Source organism: Ylistrum balloti, unplaced genomic scaffold (genome assembly GCF_031769215.1).
Source record: "Ylistrum balloti isolate Yb309-2 unplaced genomic scaffold, AGI_CSIRO_Ybal_v1 Utg369874, whole genome shotgun sequence".
NCBI lineage: Eukaryota > Metazoa > Mollusca > Bivalvia > Pectinida > Pectinidae > Ylistrum > Ylistrum balloti.
Window position 1 is genome coordinate 895,548 of NW_026782015.1, and position 23,559 is coordinate 919,106.

The 23,559-nt window shown below is 36.6% G+C and overlaps 1 protein-coding gene across 2 annotated transcripts; it reads right to left on the reverse strand.

Annotated features, from left to right (window-relative positions):
• Positions 1-6,998: 6,998 nt before the first annotated feature.
• Positions 6,999-22,734, reverse strand: LOC132546092 (serine--tRNA ligase, mitochondrial-like). Of its 2 annotated transcripts, none has more exons than XM_060209789.1 (16): positions 22,241-22,734; positions 21,365-21,469; positions 20,670-20,765; positions 19,881-19,955; positions 18,392-18,437; positions 18,133-18,193; positions 17,539-17,680; positions 17,052-17,087; positions 15,652-15,748; positions 14,764-14,841; positions 13,933-13,985; positions 12,953-13,059; positions 11,442-11,535; positions 10,819-10,926; positions 8,405-8,460; positions 6,999-8,102 (listed from the first exon to the last, which is right to left on the reverse strand). In XM_060209789.1, exons 1-16 carry the CDS (start codon positions 22,523-22,525, stop codon positions 8,078-8,080), a joined length of 1,464 nt encoding a protein of 487 aa, XP_060065772.1. In that variant the 5' UTR covers positions 22,526-22,734; the 3' UTR covers positions 6,999-8,077. The 2 variants fall into 2 exon arrangements, with proteins under 2 accessions (XP_060065772.1, XP_060065771.1); XM_060209788.1 differs by lacking the exon at positions 13,933-13,985 and adding an exon at positions 14,376-14,428.
• Positions 22,735-23,559: the final 825 nt, after the last annotated feature.

Here is a 23,559-nt window from a genome sequence, read left to right on the forward strand (position 1 = left end):
ACTGCAAGGAGCATGGAACTGAACGAACTGGAGTCAGTATAACGGTGTGGCTAGTGGGTTGGGTGCATGCATTGAGTCTGCCATGCATGCCATGTACCTGATATTATCTGCAAATGACTTAAGCTGTTGCGCTGACGCTAAATGCAGATGCAAAACTACACATGGCGATGGCCGCTTAAAGGCCTACCAAATTTTGTTGGATAGTAAGCGATTGTATGACTGCACAAACTTTTGACTACATTTCCCTTAGTCCATAAAGGGACATAGCTCCATGAAAGTATTTGAAGCGAAAGCTAATCACAATTAATTGTAATGCAATACGTATTACATTTGTGGCAGCAGTTAGCAATACATGTCCTGCCGTTAATATAATAATTTTCTACTGACTCTAAATTGATACTACACACGAATCTGTCATTAGCCGTTATTAAACTTGTTCAAATAGTTCAAAACTGGCCAGATCTTGACGAGGAGAATTAACTGGTTGATTGTCCGATCAACACATTGCAGGTTATTTACGGATATGCCAGTTTAACTTGCAGAGGAAGACCCTAGAATATCTGCATAGAACCACCGACCTCCAGCAAGTAACTGCCAAATTTCGACCACAAGGAAAGGAAATCCCTAAAAATTATTATCTTCTCTGAACAGGTTTCGAACTCTAAACCTATGAGGTTACAACGATCACGGGGCGCAACGACCTAGACCGTTCGGCCACCGACACCCCGGCCCCTCCAAACCTTGACGGGAACATACACCATTATAGTATATTATTGCTATGTTGTCTTGTAAACGACACGCAGTGTACTTCCGTAACAGTATAAAAATTGTTACATTAGCGGTAATTTAAATACAATAACAACGCTTAGTGTAATAATTTATTTTGTATTACTCTAAGCGTAACAATTGCAACTCTTAATGTAATATAGATAAGTTAATTACATTAAGCAACTCTTAATGTAATAAAGATAAGTTTATTACATTAAGCGTAACGGTCACAACGCTTAATGTAACAATCATTACATTAGCGCCGTTATTACATTAAGAGATGCGTCAGACGACTACCTGTAGTTAATATCCGCCTGACCTTGTACGAATTCTGAAAATGAATCCGTTACGCAAGGAAATTAGGGTTAGAGTTATTGTACATAATGATTCAGAGGAAAGCCATCGATCCAAAGCAAGCCTGAAAGCGAGGACATAACCAAAGGGAGACAACTTTAGTCCAAAAATACAACGGTATATATCAGCGGATCAGTGGATAGAGATTGTATTATGATACGTCAACGGGGTAATGCAGTTTAAAGAATCACGCCGATCCCATACCGAAGCCTATCAACAAATGTCACGTTCTAAAAGGAATACAAGTGTCTAGACTGAATTGTTTGACGTAGTGTTTCAAACATCCGGGTGGCTTTGCACGACAACACAGCGTAGAAAAGTGGTGTGTGATGCCGATCTCGAAAGCGAGACCAAGATCAGAGTTTTGCCGAACTACGACAAGAGGTCAAATGTTAAACCAGTCTCCAAAGCGAGACCATAATTAGAGTTTTACTGAACTAAGACATGAGGTCAGATGTTAAACAAGTCTCCAAAGTGAGACCAAGGTCACAGTTTTTACCGAACTAAATACGAGGTCGCAGGTCAGATGGTAAACCAGTCTCCAAAATAAGACCAAGGTCAGACATATCGTGAAATATTAACACTCCCGCGAACTTGAAGCGGTATTGAGTTGTCGTTCTTGACTACAACGCTAAGCATGATAGGAGCCCGCTCAAGCCGAATTCGTCGCCCGGACGGAGACACAGTTTCATGTTATTCGTAAGTTCTTTCTCGTTGATTGTGAAGTAAGTGTACTGTTTTTATATCAAGAAATTATTCAAAACTCATATGCGTTCATATTTTAGCATGCGAAGCTCTGGATTTGTCGTGACAAATACCGGGGTAAGAAATTCCCTTTGGAATTTCCCGACTCTAAATTAGATCGAAATGACGACGTTTGCTTTATTCAAGTAATTTCATTGGTTGGTATAATAAGATGACGGATAATCGTCCTACGTCATTTTAAAAGTAATATGCGATTGGCTGAGAAAAAGAAAAGTTATAAACGCGAAACCAGGGGAACCCCTGCAAGGCGTACTCTCGGTATACAGTCACGGACTATCTCCTGACTTCACGATAACCTTTCTTGACGGTGAAATTCCGTTTGCTTTTAAATTAGAAATTAATTGTACATTTTCATGAATACTTCTTCTAATTCGCCGAAAGTAATAGAGTTAATTTTTCATCGATAGCGAACAACGGACGGAAAACTCAACAAACTCGGGCTTTCATGCACAAGAAACTGTTCACTCGCCAAGAACAGTAACTGTGTATATATCTCAAAGGACAAGTATTTCCCGCTATGGTTTTGCCGAACTACGACACGAGGTCAGATGTTAAACCAGTCTCTAAAGTGGGACCAAGATCAGAGTTTTACTGAACTACGAAGCGAGGTCAGATATTACACCAGTTTCAAAAAGCTAAGCAAAGTGTCATGCTGGCCTCCAATGCGAGACCAAAAGTTCTGCCGTACATTTTCATCAATAAGCATACACAGATAGTGATTTATGTATGGCTGATTGTTAATGTACAGCGACCAACGCGATGGATTCGCGGTTAAAACATTAATGACTATCAAACCCTGAGAGTAACGGGTAAGGTGTAAGAACAGGTGGAAATCGTAGATTTAGAATCGGCGCAGAAAATAACTACATATTTTTATGAAAGGGACAATAATTTACTATCGGTGACAAGTCGAATCAATACTGTATTAAATCCCTGCACATACCTGTTTAACCTAGGATTAGATTGCCTCAGACGTTTGAGATATCCGAGCAAGCATCAATATAAATATATGTATATGAATGAAAGTTTGAGTCAGAAGACTTCACACCATCAGGATGAAGCTGACAGTTGATGTATTCAGAAAGCTAACAGATCAATATCTCCTGTATCAGGACTGGTTAACCGCGCACGTGCAGAAAGTAGAAACACGTTACTCATGCGATCAGGAACTTGTTAGCAATTGTCCTCAAGTGAAGAGTTGAATCTTTGTCAACCAAAACATACACGGTAAAGTAATAGAGGTTCCAAGTCATACAGGGTACAGGTACATAGTAACTAAGTCATACAGGGTACAGGTACATAGTAACTAAGTCATACAGAGTACAGGTACATAATAACTAAGTCATACAGGGTACAACATAGTAACCAGTCATACAGTACAGTACAGGTACAGTTATATATAATAACAGTTAGTAACCAGGTTATACAGGGTACAGTTATATAGTAACCAGGTTATACAGGGTACAGTTGCATAGTAACCAGGTTATACAGGGTACAGTTATATAGTAACCAGGTCATACAGGGTACAGTTATATAGTAACCAGGTCATAATGGGTACAGTTATATAGTAACCAGGTCATACAGGGTACAGTTGCATAGTAACCAGGTTATACAGGGTACAGTTATATAGTAACCATGTCATACAGGGTACGGTTACATAGTAACCAGGCCATACAGGGTACAGTCAAATAGTAACCAGATCATACGCTGTTCATTTGAAATGTCAGTAAGAAATGCAGTTTACACACCAGTGAACAACGAAAAGGAAAACATGTTTCTTAAATATATGGTATGACACGTTATTTGGCTATTTATAGTTTAACACATGATTTGACTAAATATGCTATGACGCTTAATTTGACTATATGTACTATGAAACGTTATTTGACTATATATGCTATGACACGTTATTTGCCTAAATATGCTACGCCACATAGTTTGGCTATATATGCTATGACGCGTAATTTGACTAAATATGCTACGACACGTAATTGACTATATATGCTATGACACGTAATTTGACTATATATGGTATGACACGTAATTGACTATATATGCTATGACACGTAATTTGACTATATATGGTATGACACGTAGCTTGGCTATATATAGAATAACATCTTATATCGTTTAACGTGTACGTAACTAAACTAAATATGGAATGGCACGTATCATAGTTTATGGTTGTGTGATACTTACTATTACTGCTGTTGTCCATATGTCATATCTCTGGTGAAATGAAACCACTTGCTATTCCACTAAAACTTTATGTCAACAAAATAGACCATAGGACATCGCCACTCAACCATCCGAGGACACTCATCACTGGTCAGGCATAAGGGGTCACAGATCTCTTGTCACCAAAATGATTACCACTCACTTGTCACGTAGTAGTGGTCACTTCGTAAATCAATGGTCAAAATCTCCTGAACACATATCAGTGGTCACTTCACGCATCAGTGATCTTCCGTACCTGGTCACACATCAGTGATTACTCTTCGCTACTAACATGTGGTCGCTTGTCACACATTAGTGGTCACCCTTCCCTGGTAACCACCAGGGGCGCCATTCACTGGTTACACATCAATGACTGTTCTGATTTCGCTAAACATCAGCGGTCACTCTTCACTGGTAACATGTGGTCACATTTCACACATCAGTGGTCACCATTCACAAGCCACACATTGGTTAACCTTTATTTGTTAAACATCAATGGCCAAACTTCACTGGTAACACATCAATGTTCAGCCTTCGTTGGTTACACATCAGTGAACAGCCTTCACTGGTCAGTTATCACATCAACGCTAGCGTCAGTGTGCGTGCTGCAAGTATAACCGAAAGTTTGGACCTCCTCTGTCCAGCTTTGTATCTATGCCAGTCGGACGTCCGTATCCGACACGTGGCATGTCCACTGCTGACCAGTGACGCCGTGGTCAGACTGTCAACACGTTACAGGGTAATATAGTTAGTATAGCGGTGAATATGATTTCGTTAATTTCAGATTAATGCTATTAGCATTTTCTATGAGGAACACGAGATAAAACAGCATTAGTTGCATGTTGCTAAGCTAGAGTTGAATATTTCATGACATATCTTTCTTCAGGTAAGCGAACGTGTCTGACTGCTTACCTGGTCAATAACAGTTCGATCTAATATAAAAGTGAGAGTGCATATAGGTAGTTGCCTAGTGGTACAGTATTAAAATATACTTACTTCGGCAAGTATTGGCCACTACAGCCAGACTTCTACACTACACTACTTACCTTGTAACGGCTACTGTAGCCCGTGTATGAACGACTCGTCCTGGGGACAAGTGAAAACGCATTCTTAACTTTAATTTACTTACGTTTTTTTGTTTTAGTGAGGTAATTTTTTATTGTTTTTTGTTTATTTTTTTTTTCAAAATTATCATTTATCACTTTCCTTGATTGAAAAAAACCCACTCTACTGAAAGCGGTAGCAGGGCGGACCACTCGTGTATGTAATAGTTAGTTGAGTAGCCACCAGCTTCTACAAAATGACTCTTGCCGTTAAATGGGCGTTAAAGCTTGCACAGAAGCTATCGAAATTTCTGTTTGGAAAACAGTCACTTGTATGAATCCTGCCATATATTTATATATATATATATATATATAAAGAGAAGTTTATTAAACAGTTGTACTTGAAGAGTGATGGAAGATTCTATTTATCCAAAGACACTCGAACGCGAGAGTTATCCGTGTGTATTAACACATACGCCTGATGCTTAATTCTATGCTGGTTTAATTGGCTTTTACATACAACTTCCTCAGAAAGTGCAGAAATAAATTGTCGAAACTGCATCAGTTTTTTTTAAATCTGGATTTTGTGTCATAAGACGGAACGTGGGCCAATCTCCCCGTCAGACCATCAAACACTGTCACCTGGTGTGGTAGATATAATTAGTAAAGTGAACTGATGGTTTGGTGGATTCGTATTGTTCCGGAAGTTAGAGTACTAGACTAACAAGACATCGCAGACAATATTAATTCCCTCGCGCTCCAAAATTGTACGAAACGAGTATCATAAAGGCAAACGTAGGGTTTGACTAGTTTCGTGAATTCATTCTGGCCATAAGAAATGTATGTTAAATGTCTCAATCATTACCTTATATCGTGAATCAGAATGTTAAGTTTGAGTGAAACTGACTTAAAAAATCGCGACAATTTCTAGTTGTGATAACGGTTATACGTAGTAGCAGTGACCTAGTTTTGACCACAGACGGTTGACGCACGTACGAACAGATCCCAACACACCAAATTACAAGAAAATATCTGATACCTCGGTATATACATTTATATCTGTATTCATCGATCAGAGTATTCCTTTCTCGGCTCAACAGTGTAAAAGACAACACGTGGTTTGTATTAATGAAAATGCCGGTAGGTATAACATTCTACTTTTTGAAAAATTGATAAGAAGTACGACTTGTAGTCTGTTGGTGGTACAGCAGGTAAGACGTTGTACCTTGTCGATTGCAGAAAATGTTCAGTGTAGATTCGGTCCACTCCGTGCGCATTCAGCAAAGGAATTTATAATGTCATTTCCAGGCGCTGATATGTAAGACATTCAGTGATTTCTTCGTCAAGAGGTTTTCGTGTAGACTTGCTGAAATCGTTTATTTTGGGGAAAGAATGAGACTAAATCCGGGATTTCTTTTTCGGGGATTTTCTGTAGAACTTGTTAATATCGTATTTTGTGGAGAAAGAGCGAAACTTCAATCAAAGAATTGCGGATATCGTTCATTGTAAGGAAAAAATGAGATTTAAATGAGGGTTTCTATATCGGGGTTTTCGTGTAGACTTGATGAAATCGTGTATTTTGAGGAAAGAATGAGACTTATATCCGGGATTTCTATATCGGGGGCTATCCTGAAGGACTTTGGTATGTGTATTGTGGGGAAAGAGTGAGACTTCAATTTAGAAATTCTGTATCAGATTTTGTTGTGTAGACTTGCTGAAACACTTTGATGATTGGGGGCGGGGATGGGGTTATGGACAACAGTAGACACCATGGTATAAGCTCCATTGTCCTTAAGGTAGACGAGTTAAAAATAAAAAATCCTATTTACACAAACATTTATTTAACACCTAAACATGTGTGGAAGAATGTATTATATGTTACATTCACACTTCACACACACAAGAGTTTTTAACTCTTTAACATATTAATATGTTTAACATCCAAGACATACAAAAACTTGTCAAACTCTACAGTATTGAATACCAGTATAAACAACACAATTCATTTCAAGGACATTCTTCTGACTGTACAGGTGTATCTACCTCACACCCACCTGTCTGTGCTGGTGTATCTTCCGATCACCCTCCTGTCTGTACAGGTGTATCTTCCTCTAACTCTCCTGTATGTACAGTGTATCTTTCTATCACCCTCCTGTCTGTACAGGTGTATCTTCTTCTCACCCTCCTGTCTCTACAGGTTTATCTTCTTCTCACTCTCTTGTCTGTACAGGTGTATCTTCCTATCACTCTCCTGTCTGTACAGCTGTACCTTCTTATCACCCTCCTGTCTGTACAGGTGTATCTTCCTATCATTCTCCTGTCTGTACAGGTGTATCTTCCTCTCACCCTCCTGTCTGTACAGGTGTATCTTCCTATCACCCTCCTGTCTGTACAGGTGTATCTTCCTATCAGTCTCCTGTCTGTACAGGTGTATCTTCCTCTCACCCTCCTGTCTGTACAGTGTATCTTCCTATCACCCTCCTGTCTGTACAGGTGTATCTTCCTATCAGTCTCCTGTTTGTACAGGTGTATCTTCTTCTCGCTCTCCTGTCTGTACAGGTGTATCTTCTTCTCACTCTCCTGTCTGTACTGGTGTATCTTCTCACTCTCCTGTCTGTACAGGTGTATCTTCTCACCTTCCTGTCTGTACAGGTGTATCTTCTTCTCACTCTCCTTTCTGTTCAGGTATATCTTCCTATCAGTCTCCTGTCTGTACAGGTGTAACTACCTCATACTCTCCTTTCTGTACAGGTATATCTGCCACACACTCTCCTTTCTATACAGGTGAATCTTTCTCTCCTATCTGTACAGATAAATTTTCTCATCATTTCCTGTTGTACATGGATTTCCCTCATCTTGGTATATGTAGAACAAGAAGCTAAAGATGAGTTTGCTTAGATAATATATGTTGTGGTGCCTCCCGTCCGGTATTATACAGCCCCAATGGGTTGACAACTGCAACAAACAAGCAGGTGTATACATGTTATTGTGCCCTGAAACTCTAATTAACACTTAGCATCTACTCTACTGATCCAAATGTGAGGAATTTTATGATTATCTCACTTTTTAGTGACAAGGTCAGGTCTCAGTTTAAACTACATTTGATTTTAACATCATTTTGATGGCATAAATGGTAGTATGAATGTCACCTTGGTTAAACTACATTTGGATTTAATGTCATTTTGACTGTGTTAATGGTAGCATGGATGCCACAAATATATTTGTTAAGTGTATAAAATTGTTGTCAGCAGCCTTACCTGTACTCAAGATGCAGAGCCACCAGTCTAGTAATGTTGGTCCATCTGCCATGTATCTAAAACCAAATCAAACCAAGATGTAGTACTGAGGTATAAAATATGATGAAGATGTAGGATTAGTGTGACAACTTACTGTGTTGATGTAGGATTAGTGTGACAACTTACTGTGTAGATGTAAGATTAGTGTGACAACTTAATGTGTAGGTGTATGATTAGTGTGACAACTTACTGTGTAGACATAGAATTTGTGTGACAACATACTGTGTAGATGTAGGATTAGTGTGACAACTTACTGTGAAGATGTAGGAGTAGTGTGACAACTTACTATGTAGATGTAGGATTAGTGTGACAACTCACTGTGTAGATGTAGGATTAGTGTGACAACTTACTGTGTAGATGTAGGATTAGTGTGACAACTTACTATGTAGATGTAGGATTAGTGTGACAACTCACTGTGTAGATGTAGGATTAGTGTGACAACTTACTGTGTAGATGTAGGATTAGTGTGACAACTCACTGTGTAGATGTAGGATTAGTGTGACAACTTACTGTGTAGATGTAGGATTAGTGTGACAACTTACTGTGTAGATGTAGGATTAGTGTGACAACTTACTGTGTAGATGTAGGATTAGTGTGACAACTTACTGTGTAGATGTAGGATTAGTGTGACAACTTACTGTGTAGATGTAGGATTAGTGTGACAACTTACTGTGTAGATGTAGGATTAGTGTGACAACCTACTGTGTAGGTGTAAGATTAGTGTGACAACTTATTGTGTAGAGGATTAGAGTGACAACTTAATGTGTAGAGGATTAGTGTGACAACTTACTGTGTAGGTGTAAGATTAGTGTGACAACTTATTGTGTAGAGGATTAGAGTGACAACTTACTGTGTAGATGTAGGATTAGTGTGACAACTCACTGTGTAGATGTAGGATTAGTGTGACAACTTACTGTGTAGATGTAGGATTAGTGTGACAACTTACTGTGTAGATGTAGGATTAGTGTGACAACTTACTGTGTAGATGTAGGATTAGTGTGACAACTTACTGTGTAGGTGTAAGATTAGTGTGACAACTTATTGTGTAGAGGATTAGAGTGACAACTTAATGTGTAGAGGATTAGTGTGACAACTTACTGTGTAGATGTAGGATTAGTGTGACAACTTACTGTGTAGATGTAGGATTAGTGTGACAACTTACTATGTAGATGTAGGATTAGTGTGACAACTTACTGTGTAGATGTAGGATTAGTGTGACAACTTACTGTGTAGATGTAGGATTAGTGTGACAACTTACTGTGTAGATGTAGGATTAGTGTGACAACCTACTGTGTAGGTGTAAGATTAGTGTGACAACTTATTGTGTAGAGGATTAGAGTGACAACTTAATGTGTAGAGGATTAGTGTGACAACTTACTGTGTAGGTGTAAGATTAGTGTGACAACTTATTGTGTAGATGTAGGATTAGTGTGACAACTTACTGTGTAGATGTAGGATTAGTGTGACATCTTACTGTGTTGATGTAGGATTAGTGTGACAACTTACTGTGTAGATGTAGGATTAGTGTGACAACTTACTGTGTAGATGTAGGATTAGTGTGACAACTTACTGTGTAGATGTAGGATTAGTGTGACAACTTACTGTGTAGATGTAGGATTAGTGTGACAACTTACTGTGTAGATGTAGGATTAGTGTGACAACTTACTGTGTAGATGTAGGATTAGTGTGACAACCTACTGTGTAGGTGTAAGATTAGTGTGACAACTTATTGTGTAGAGGATTAGAGTGACAACTTAATGTGTAGAGGATTAGTGTGACAACTTACTGTGTAGGTGTAAGATTAGTGTGACAACTTATTGTGTAGAGGATTAGAGTGACAACTTACTGTGTAGATGTAGGATTAGTGTGACAACTTACTGTGTAGATGTAGGATTAGTGTGACAACTTACTGTGTAGATGTAGGATTAGTGTGACAACTTACTGTGTAGATGTAGGATTAGTGTGACAACTTACTGTGTAGATGTAGGATTAGTGTGACAACTTACTGTGTAGATGTAGGATTAGTGTGACAACTTACTGTGTAGATGTAGGAGTGTGACAACTTACTGTGTAGATGTAGGATTAGTGTGACAACCTACTGTGTAGGTGTAAGATTAGTGTGACAACTTATTGTGTAGAGGATTAGAGTGACAACTTAATGTGTAGAGGATTAGTGTGACAACTTACTGTGTAGGTGTAAGATTAGTGTGACAACTTATTGTGTAGATGATTAGAGTGACAACTTACTGTGTAGATGTAGGATTAGTGTGAAAACTTACTGTGTAGATGTAGGATTAGTGTGACAACTTACTATGTAGATGTAGGATTAGTGTGACAACTTACTGTGTAGATATAGGATTAGTGTGACAACTTACTGTGTAGACGAGGCTAGACTCTGACACCGGCTCCTTTAAAGGCTTAGCATTCTGTCTGTACATGAGACGTCTGCTGAAATAATCTCCATAGCATGATAGTGACCCCACCTGTAACAGGAAGGTATCTCAGGTATATATAGGTATATGATGAATGTACAGATAAAGGAGTGTTCAGGTGTGTCACTGTATATATAGCTATACAGGTATATTGTTGTGTGGGTATGTACAGATATATCAGACAGTGAAATACTTAAATACTGAAAAGCACACCTCAAAGGGTATTCAGGATAGATAGTGGGGAGAGAACCTTTGGTTTTGTAGATATTGCAGACTTGTTTACCAGAAAGACAAAGGGTAATTCAGGGGAGATAACCTATAGTTTGACATTGATAATCATTTGTATATATTTCTGAAGGTTTGATAACCAGAAGATATATGGTATTCAGGAGAGATAACCTTTAGTTTGACACTAATAATCATCTGTGTAAAGACAAAGGTAATTCAAGGGAGATAACCTATAGTCTGACATCAACGATAATGTGTATATATTGTTGAAGATATGATAACAAGAAGACAAAGGGTTTTTCAGGGGAGAGAACCTATAGTTTGACACCAATATTCACCTGTATATATTGCTGAAGATTTGGTGACCAAAACTGTACCTCTGTCCTCCTCCGCTCAGAACAGTGTAAGGAGTGTGCAGGCACTAGAACCATTCTGTAACAGATATAAGTCTCTGTAACACTTATATTCTATTTACATATCTGTTGGATATTTTTGAAAATATCAATCTTGGTTTGGAAAGGTAAATATACAGGCAGATATTTTCAGCAAGGGAGATATTTCACTTGTTAGAATAAAATCACAAAAACAGTACCTTGAAGATTATAAGAAAACCCTGGGTAGATCTGTTCTAATTACACAGTTAACAAATAAAAAAAGTGTTATCAAGTAACTAGGCAGATATTTTTCAGATACTAATGTGTTTTGTAGGAATCTCGGGATTAGTTTCTAAAATCAGTCAGGTGTGAAATTCAAAGATTGCCGCATTAAACAAAACAAATTCCTTCACATTACTCGAGATTTGTTCAGATGAATTTCATAAAATGCTCTAAGCACTATCTCCAAACTTTAATCACTTGAAAATTCATCATTTGGTTTTTAATTGTATTGATTTACATAATTCACAAAGAAGAGAGAATAATGGCTATTGGCATGCTCAAAGGTGGTGCAACCCAATGCAAGGTTGAACACCATTTTGGGTATAGCCAAAAGACTATGTCATTTATGGCAGTGTTTTAATGCAACCGCTTCAATATCTGACTGTCCAAGGAGCAGCTGTGGAACAATGTTCTGTTCACTGATGAGTCGGGATTTTGTTTGATGTACAATCATGGCAGCCAGTGAGTATGGTGACATTGGAAGGAGTGTTTCACAGACTTCTGTGTAACTAAGGCTGACAGATCTAGAAGGGATAGTGTGATGATTTGTAGTGGCATATCTGTTGGATATTGAACTGAGATTAGTCATTGCCAATGGCAATTTCAATGCCAATTAACATTGGGACAAGATTTTAGCACCCATTGCCATTCTGTTTTTACAGTGTCAAAGAGCTGGGTCCATTTGCAGCATGATAATGTAACATCTCATACCAGTCACGTGACTAGGCACTCTTACACCAGAACAATGCCCAAGTTATGGATTAGCTAGCAAAATTCCCTGATCTGAATCTAATAGAGCACATCTGGGATGTTCTTTGAAGACAAGTACCTTGCTGGTAAAATCCACCCTCTTACAGGAACTAGGGTAAGCATTGGATGAGGAGAGGAATGCCATTCCAGCTCACACCACTTGACAATATACAGGCACTATGTGCTGCCATCGTAATGCTGTGGTCCTAGCCAATGGAGGTCACACAAATAACAAACACTGTTCTTAGGAACATGTCTTGTACAGCACACAAAATCACTGAACCCTAATGTATTTAAGTCAGCATTTAATCATCCATAAACAGACATTCTACTGAAACATTTGACCTCCCATTTACCATATTTCAGTGAAACCTGACAACAGCTGCTGCCGAAATCTTGATAACCTTTTATTTGTTAAGTATATTTGTGTAGGGAACTTATACCTGGCTGGAATGTCCAGATTCGAGAGACTACTCCACAACATTTCCTGCAGGTCATGGTACATAGCCTCATTCTGAGTGATATTCCCGGATAGAGCAGCAACTTCTGCCTATATTGAAATAATGTACATGTTACAAACCTGTACACAATAATTACTGAACTGTACACCCATGTTACTGAACTGTTTACCCAGGTTACTGACCTGTACACCCATGTTACTGAACTGTTTACCCAGGTTACTGACCTGTACACAAGAATTATTTACCTATACACCCATGTTACTGAACTGTTTACCCAGGTTACTGACCTGTACACCCATGTTACTGACCTGTACACCCATGTTACTGACCTATTCACCCGGTTACTGACTTGTACACAAGAATTATTTACCTGTACACCCATGTTACTGACATATTTACCCAGGTTACTGACCTGTACACCCATGTTACTGACCTGTACACCCATGTTACTGACCTGTACACAAGAATTATTTACCTGTACACCCATGTTACTGACCTGTACACCATAATTACTGACCTGTACACCCATGTTACTGACCTGTGCACAATAATTACTGACCTGTACACCCATGTTACTGACCTGTACACCCATGTTACTGACCTGTACACCCATGTTACTGACCTGTACACAATAATTATTTACCTGTACTACCATGTTACTGACCTGTACACAATAATTATTCACAAATACACCCTGTATGTGTTATTAATCTACATACATGTATATATCAGTGTATATATCAGTGACTAGGTTTTGTAAGTATATTCATATCACTTATTATTTACAACAAAACCTAAGTATGTACTGAAGCATTGATCCTTGTTTACTGAATTGATTGTGGTATAAAACAATGATTTATTCTACTGATCTTTAGAGGCATAAATGAAACCAAATGGTATGTTATAGGACTACTTTTCTAACAAAACATACAAGGAAAAAGTATTTTTGAGAATAAACTTACACATATGTTCTGTGAGGCACCGTACAAGCCTGGCAGTGAGTTACTCTGTTGCGCTGTAAAATACAATATCGTATATACAGAAATACATCTCTTTGTGTTTCAAACTCAGTGTTACAACACAATTATACTTACAGGTGTTTTTCCTTTAAACCAAATTATCACAAATGATACAATTCTAATATAGTACATAGTGACCATAACCTTGACTTATTAACCATACATGTATATATCATGACTAGGTTTTGTAAGTATATTCATATCACTTATTATTTACAACAAAACCTACCTGAAGCATTGATCCTTGTTTACTGTATTGATTGTGGTATAAAACAATGATTTATTCTACTGATCTTTAGAGGCATAAATGAAACCAAATGATATGTTATAGGACTACTTTTCTAACAAAACATACAAGGAAATAGTATTTTTGAGAATAAACTTACACATATGTTCTGTGAGGCACCGTACAAGCCTGGCAGTGAGTTAGTCTGTTGCGCTGTAAAATACAATATCGTATATACAGAAATACATCTCTTTGTGTTTCAAACTCAGTGTTACCAACACAGCTTATACTTACAGGTGTTTTCCATTTAAACCAAAGCATCACAAATGATACAATTCTAAATATAGTAATAGTGACCATAACCTTGACTTACAACCCTGAAAATCATACCTGTCAACAGTGAAGATAATACCTACCTGTACCAGTGTCATACGACCTGTCAACAGTGAAGATAATACCTACCTGTACCAGTGTCATACGACCTGTCAACAGTGGCTATAATACCTACCAGTGTCATCCGACCTGTCAACAGTGGCTATAATACCTACCAGTGTCATACGACCTTCCAACAGTGAAGAATTTCTTTGGGAGATCTTCAGAGGTAAGAACATGTCTAGTAAAGTAAGCTGCAACACCAACATAAGTATACAATACGATATTGTAAACTAACAAAAAAAAAAGGATATTTCTATAAACCAACAAATTGACAAAAGAGGTCCATAGGGCTGTATCGCTCACCTAGCTTTGCTTGGTTGAAATTACTTTATCAAAAGTAAAGGAAACGAAAACCTCAATATCCAGCACACAATGTACCTAGTTTTTGCTACTGGGCTCCAACCTTCTGTCCCTTAGGTCAGTCAAACCATTCATATTTCAAAAACATTTTAATCCTGCCATTCCTACAGTTGGAGAAGGATTCAAGAAATATCTTCTATTTTCCCTATAATGGGTCCTGCCTCTGTGGACTGAGACCCACTCTTAATATATACAAAACTGATTTCCTTTCACCAAAGAATACTTGAAACCAAATTTGGGAAAAATCTAATCATTTCTACAGAAGGAATAGGATTTTGAAGAATTTGCTCCATTTCCCATATTCAAACTTGCCAATCAGGCCCCTGGGGACCAAGATCCATCATTTTTTCTTTCCATTTTTTTTTTTAAAATTTGCTTTGCTTCCCCAAAGGATGCTTCTGACCAAATCTGGTCAAAATTATGACTAGCAGCAACTGATAGAAAAAGTTGACAGACGGAAACCATATGGCATAACAGACCAGGTAAGCTTATAAAAGAAATTTATGTCAACTGACAAAATAAAAGATATCTCCGTAAACAAACAAATTAACCCATCAAAAGACGTTTCACCACAATTGATAAAAATCATCAATGATTATCTTTGTAAATAAGCAACTGGACAGATCCCAATATATACTGACCTAAAAAAGACAACACAGATGTTCCTCGTATGTATTCCTTATATGGTAGGATGTGTGTTTTCTCTTTGTTGACGTCTTGTATTTCTAAGTTATAGATCTGTAGAAATAATAATAAAGAAAAACATTAGACAGGGTAATGTAGAAATAGACAGACATCAGGAAGAACCTCTTTTTACTTGAATATAGGGCAACTGGTAATTCTTTTAACTACTTTTGTTGGGTTTCATCCAGGGAACATATTAGCCAAGTATCAGGCTGTCCATGTTTGAGACAGATCAGTTGAAAACTGTGGGGGGAAATCTCCAGACAAATTAAAGTTTACAATGAATGGACAGACAATGCCATAACATAAGATGTCACATTAAAATTTTTGACTGGCATGGTAAAAGGATAGGGGAACTCATGTTCACAAATACAAATGTTTGCAGTGACACACGATCATATATTGTCGTATAGCAAAATTGTTTTATGAATATCTAGGCATAAATCCTCATAGAAGAAATAGTGGATAAATTGTGTCTGTGACAGAAGTATCAAGAGCCATTAATCTAGTAAAATTGATAACCAAAATAATCGTTACTTGCAAGACATCATCTAATTAGGTATGAAAATTTTTTCTTCAAAAATTAGTTTCTTTAAATACTCTGTTGTATATTTGTATACAAAAAAAACTACCATTTTGGAGATAATTAGGTATTTTGGTACCGTAATGCATCTGTGACCTTTGACCCAATGACTTCTAAACTTGTCAGAAGTGTAGCTTACATTCGTGCATACAATACTCTCATGTATCAGTAGATATGAATACAGAATACTAATTGTTGCCAAGATTATAAGCCATTAGCACAAGGACTGGTCAACATGGCGACACCCTGGGTCGTAACTCTAATGAAAACTGTAGGACATGATAATGATATTCAGGGAGACACAAGAACATGTTGGTAAAAATAAGTGTGCAAAGACTTGTCCAAATCTGGGAATAATTGTGGGAGGAGAAGGTGGTAAAAAATTGTGTCAAAAGGCAGACAAATGGACAGACAAACAGATGGACAGACACACCAGTTTCACAGAAATATCTGAATACCCCAGAACTGGATGGATTGCTTTGGCAGCTAGCAGAGGTAATATTGATAATTACAGTGACAAACATACTTTTTATACATTTTAGAATAGTTAGAAACAAAAGCTTGAGTGTGAGGAAACTTTTTATAACACAAATGATTTGACCTTAAATCTTCAGGCATGAAAATCAGTGTAAGGCAAACAAGGACTGACAAACGTAGAGACATTAAAATGATGTATCCTACTGATCTTGCTATTGATTATTGTAGAAACCTGTAAATTGAAGCTGTATAGAAACACTTGTTAACCAGACATGTGCACAACAACGAACTCCTTACCTCCTCAGGGCCTGGAGGGACAATGCCAGAACCTTCCTGAAAAATTCATAAACAAAGACACATCTATACATTTGTAAACATTGTTACACCTATACATTTATAAACAATGACACACTTTTACATATTTATAAATAATTTTTTTTTTCTGAAAAAAGCATGTATGTATTTCAGATTTGATTTCTGATAACCATAGCCAGCCTTTTTTATTTACCATTTTGAGAGTGAAAACATAGAAAAGAGATAGAATAGTGTTACAATATAGACATTCTGGTAAACTGTTACTATGGAGACAGTTTTGTGTATTGTTACTATAGAAACAGATTTAGTGTACATTTACTAAGGGAAAAGTCTTGTTTACTAATGGGTGAGGTTTGTGAACAGTTAATATGAGTGTATCGTTTCCATGAGGACTTTCTTGTGTTCCCTTAATCTTAATCTGTTGCTTTATTATGTTACCATGGGGACAGAATCTAGTAATAATACTTACAACAGGGACAGTCTTGAAGATCTCAGGACACACCATGTGTGTGAACCCGGAACTCTTTAGCTCTGAAGACAGTCTGATAATGAGTTCCTGTTCTTTAAGGGCTGCGTCTGACATTAGATAGTAGGACTTCTGACCTACATTACTGAAGACAAAAAGTAAGACAAATGACCTACATTACTGAAGACAAAAATTAAGACATATGACCTACATCACTGAAGACAAAAAGTAAGACATATGACCTACATTACTGAAGACACTAGAGACCCAAGAGGGATCTTAGTGAACGAAATTGCCCAGACTGTATTTGTTCTTTGAAAGGTAAATCTTTCCCTTCTTTTTATTATTTTCTCAGTTCTTGCCCTTAGATATATGAATTTGAAAATTCAGAAATTGCGATAATACAGTAGTCTTTAATTGATACCCAAGGACACAATTAGAGACCAAAGCAAACCTACATATGGAATCTGAGAAAGATCTCTCAAATATATCTTGCAAAATTGCCACAACAAACTTTAACTTTCAAATTCTAAGATGGCCACTTTTGAGCCATACATTCTATGAATACCGTTCGTTGGGATCTGTTCAATACCTTACCTAAATTTTACACATTTCTTCAGTATTTTTTTCAATTTTTCACTGGACACCTTGACATTTTCTGAAATAGATTGAGAAATTAAACACTGTTTAAGTAAGATAACAAAGCAAAACAGCTACTTTTCTTGACGAAAGAAAAAAATCAACTGTGTTAGAGCCCTTAATAGAAATTATTACTTTGTTACACATTGGGATATACTTTATACTGTTGTGTATATCTTAACAAGGTAAATAATTTATATATGACAGGACACCTTACCAGAAGAGCCACACTTGTCCAATATTTTTACTTCATCTTCTGTTGGCTGTAACAAAAAAAAAAAAAATAATGATAAAATCAGGTATTTTAACAACTACTGATAACTATCATGTACCTTAACATTTAGATCACGAAAAAAGAACTCATTTTTTAAACTATTTCAATTAAAGGTCTCACTAAAGTGTTGTTGTATTACTATGTCCATAATGTGAGATTGTGTTCCTACACTCCAAAATACTATCCAGTCTGGGAACTGAGTCCCAATCATCTAGGTGAAATGTGTGTGTATTCATCAGCTGTACAACAAAACTGCCAACATTTCAAACTCTCAGCTGTCTGTCTTATTGTCAGAGTAGCACTGAAATCCAATTTGCTGTTAGGCACCCTTGAGAACCTTCTAGTGGAACTTGACAAAGTTTTTTTAATATTCAAAATGATCCAATATGCATGACCAGAGACAAGACAAGATGTGACTACTTTGTAAAATTTTAACCAGAGACAAGATGTTACCACTATATAAAAGTTTAACCAGAGACAAGATATTACCACTTTATAAAATTTGAACTAGAGACAAAAGGTTACCACTATCAAAAAATTTAATCAGAGACAAAAGGTTACCACTGTATCAAATTTGAACTAGAGACGAAAGGTTACCACTGTATATAGGTGTCTTGTGTTTAGATTATGATATGAAGGTTATTCGGAAGCTTGCATGGCATAAGTCCTACTGTATAAAGGTGACCCTGTCAAAGAATTCAGACCTGCTACAGATCCCATCTGGAGTCTTTCATTTACCAATCACAAACTCCTTAAAACCAAACATTCAAGAGACTAAGTAATCCTTGACACTGAATTTAACCTCAAATTTATGAAACTCATAATAGATGTATATCCTATAAATGTAGATTCAGGATAAACTGCACATTTGTCAATTCACAGTAATTAATGTTTGCATTTTTTTATTGTAAATGTGCAGAAAGGAAATCACACGCGACAGAAGGTAGGTTTACAATATTCTATCAGTCCTCCAGCTTGTGATGGTAGATATTTGAAATTGGGTTGTCAGTACATGTGTACTTCATAATACTAAGCTGGTGTTTATAACAAGCATTTCTACGTGTTGAATCTAGTTACTGTACACATACTTATAATTAGCGTTAGTTTAATTTAAGTGTTTTTTGTGATGTTTGTGCTGTGTTAATACAAATTTAGCACTAAATTTTGAAATCAAAATTTGGTATGTACATGTACAATAACAAACAAAATCTTTCGAAATCATTTGACATCTATTACCAAACACTACACAAACAACAATAGTAAATGAAAGGAGCTCTGGTGTCTAATTTTAGAAATAGGGATTTTCCGACTGCACTACATGTAATTCATGTCAATACTTAAATCGTACTGTACAGTTTTCTGTGCGTGCGCTAGAATTTGACAGTGTTATATAAATATACTGTTTACAGTAATCAGAAAACAGCTCACTCACCGTGTCGATATGTAAATGGTTAGGTATCTGAAGAGCGCGGATGAAGACAGCTTGCTCCAAAGTAAAATATTCATCCTATATGAATATAAATTAAAAAACCCGATAAAATAGCTACACCAGCGTATGATTAAAATTGAACAAATGATAATGAGTACTTCACATTAAATGAAAATATCACATTAAATCTACCACATCATTTAGCTTCTTAATTGTTTATCTCACACCAGAGTCTTACTTTAGTAAATACATGTATCCTGTCTCACCATTATCCTTATTAGTCATTTATTAGGTGGAGTATATTGTGGCAAGCTTTTCTGCAGTTCAATATTATGTGAATGAATAGTATATTTGTACTTTTCCTTTTAAGAAGTGACTAAACAAACTATATATATGTAGGAGTTCCAACAATCAATCAGAAAATATCATCACGACAAAAACTCAGTTAACAGCTGGGAGGAGAAACTAAACAGTTGTACGATGTATGCATATGTCTGTGATATGTAAACAAAACATACATAAGCTATACATAACTGCCAGTGATCTGTCATCAGCAGAGAAAGACAATTTTGAGTTGTTGAAGATATTGGAACAGAGATGAGACTCTGGGAGGTAAATATATTTCAATGAGTCAAGATTTTGAAATTTGAAATATAGGAAAGTGAATTTCACAGTAAAAGTAACTGGGTTTTGGTTGTATTTTCATGAAGAGGTAAGAATGACTTACGTTTAGCAATTCATATAATAATACTGATGATATGACAATCTAGTCCTTTTAAGAGAAACACTCACCATGATGCTGGTGTGCTGATTTTTCAATTGTCTCCCCTTCTCCCTCAAATGTGTTCTCTCTTGGTCTGCTTTTTCTTTTGTCATAGTCAAGTTTTGCTTGAAAACAATGAAAAAGAGAAATGAAAATAATAATAATGAAAAATAAATAAATGAAAATTAATAATAAAAAAAAACCACAACCAGGGGCACCATTCAATTCTATCTTAATGGAGGTAATTTAGGATATATAGGGAAGGAATCTTGACTTAAGTTCTACTTCCATGAAAATTACAAAAACATATGGTGGACTTACAAACTTCTAGGTTCATGGTTGGGTAAGGTTTTTGAGCCAAACTAAAACTAGCCTTTGTTAAATATCAAGAGAGTTATATGATTATGTGATTTACTACAGTGAATTCTTATAACTACCAGAGATAAACAATTATATCATCCATGTTATCAAACACTGTGACACATATTACTTAATAATGATTTCAAAGAACTTATACGAAAAATTATATACCCAATACATTTTTTACACTTGTACTATTTTGCATTTGAACTAATATACTATTACAAATATCAGATCACTTTCCACTGTTGAATGTTCCTAACTGAGTTCCAGTTTTCTGAAGAACGTGTTGTGTGGTATTGTATGGTTCCATGTCACTCTGTTAGAGTTAACATTATGCAATAAATCAACAAAAGAAACTTACCTCCTTCTCCTTAATAGATTTAAAAGCCAAAGTTGTGTTCTTTTGATCATCCTCTATGTTTTTCAACTTTGCTCTCATCTCCACAAATCGTTTGCAGTTGTCTTTCTGTTTAAAGGCAAAAGAAGATTTTTTTTCTCATCATTCCTATATAATCAGACCATCCACAATTAAACACTCGACCTACACAACCATTTCATTCCAATTTGCTTTGACTCTCCATCATAATTCTTTTTTATCTTGGATTAGGGAGATACCTTTTTGCAACACCTCACTTTTATTATAAACCACTTTTCTCCAAATACACAACTAATTTTTTTCAAAATAAACAGTCTTAGAAAGATTAATAATTTTCATACCAATTTTCCAAGGGGGCTTACTGTAGGCATCAAAATTTATGTGAGGGGGAATTTTAAGCTAATTATGCAAAGGTTGTAAGATCGTGAAAAATCCCTATCAGTGTAATATTTTGTGAAGTGCATAGATTTTATTGACAATAAAAAAAAATGAAAATTTATCGCAAAAATAACTCCCCCAACCCCAACCAAAGTTGATAAAGATGTGGATTATCATGCTACAGACCCAGTTTCAATTCCAGTTGGTGCGTAACCATTAATATTATGAGATTTGGATAATCAGAGGCAAGACCTGCGCTAAATTCCTGTCGAGACCCATATCAAAATGTTCCGTCATACCACACAACAGCAGAATAATCTGCAATTATTATATCTGAATATTTATAACTCCTCAGTTTTACATTTGAAATTTAATTTTGTTTACTACTTTTAGCTTTAAGAAAACTAAAACATATACCAAAGGTATTAATCTCTCGATTGCTTTAAATCATGATTCAAAATAATTACATGGCCGGCAACTTACAAACTGACGAATATTATCACTGTTCCAACTGGCATGTCTTCTGGCGTGTATATTGGAATCTAAGTCCTGTAACATTGCCTCAATATCAAGGTCTAGAGACAGCAACAGAGTGTCATCCTGGTGAACTCCACTGACAAACAGTGACGACTCGTACTCCGACGTCTTGCTGTGGACAGTGTGTTGATATCTTCTGACCTGGCTATACTGGTTCACAACGATTCTTTGAATGTGTGATCTACACCAAGCCTGTCGCCCAAAGCGATACAACTGAACACATAGCGACATCTTCAAGCCTAATGTCTATAGCTGTCGGCTGATAATACAGATACACCAATCATAACATCTACAAGTGTAAGTGAAATAGGTAGCAAACATCTGTTTTAAAGAGTTGGTAAAACATTAAATGGCAGAAAAAATGCAGACAGGCTTAAATGGTGTATGTATACACCGTACTACACATTTCTTGCAAGTTATCTGCCTGTCTGTTTATTTTATCAAAGCTGGTGGAGAGTTTGTTGACATCCAACGCATGAACAAGGGCGCAGCCATGACACACTGAAAACGAGGTAAATGTGACCTTTGACACAGGTGAAGGTCGTAGTAATATTCACGAGCGGCAAATTTCAAATAAAAACTTCCGGATAGTGCAGGTAGGTCAAAACAAAACATCCCTCGTTCAATATCTAGTTGTCAGTGTGTTGACTATGTATTAGCAACTGCCAGTCTGTGTTTCATTGTGTTTTATTATAGTAATCGCAATACATTACGCAGGAGATTAATTAGTCAAAACAATGGCCCACACCTGACAAAAGTAAACAAATAGCATGCAGTAAAGTAATGCGACAAACTTATTTAAGCTGGTAATTAGTAAAGAATCTTACCTTAGTTTCAGCCTAAGTCGTATGTGAGTCTAAGATTTTTATCCACTTTACCCAACCTCTGTTGATATGATTATATAATTGCTAACCGGCGTTAGAATATGTTTTCAGCATTGCTTCTTGATTTCAGCTCGAGTTACAATGATGATGTCGCTATTACCATTCTAACAATGGCTTTTAACAGTGCAGGCCGATGTTCTACATGCTTGAGTCAGTGTTTTGTAACAGCTGGTCACCATCCAGTCCAAATGTCATGTGGTCACCATACTTGTGTTCGGGTAAATATCTGTTAAGATAACTCAAGGATTAGCCACTTTGTGAACACCAGTTTTAGCTTCTCATTCATCTGTCTTGTTTAAGTCATTTCTACAATCAATACATGTCGATACTGTTCTTAGGAATATTTCAAAACTTATTTTAAAGATGAATTAAAAAGGATTT

What these genes read in the sequence shown, in the direction of transcription:
- LOC132546092 (XM_060209789.1), bottom strand. Translation starts at nt 22,525, where the DNA reads ATGTCGCTATGTGTTCAGTTGTATCGCTTTGGGCGACAGGCTTGGTGT. An exon ending in AATCTATTAAGGAGAAGGAG is followed by an intron (nt 20,766 to 21,364) that starts GTAAGTTTCTTT and finishes ATTGTTTTCAAG; the next exon opens with CAAAACTTGACTATGACAAA. An exon ending in GCTCTGCATCTTGAGTACAG is followed by an intron (nt 8,103 to 8,404) that starts GTAAGGCTGCTG and finishes TGTTTGTTGCAG; the next exon opens with TTGTCAACCCATTGGGGCTG.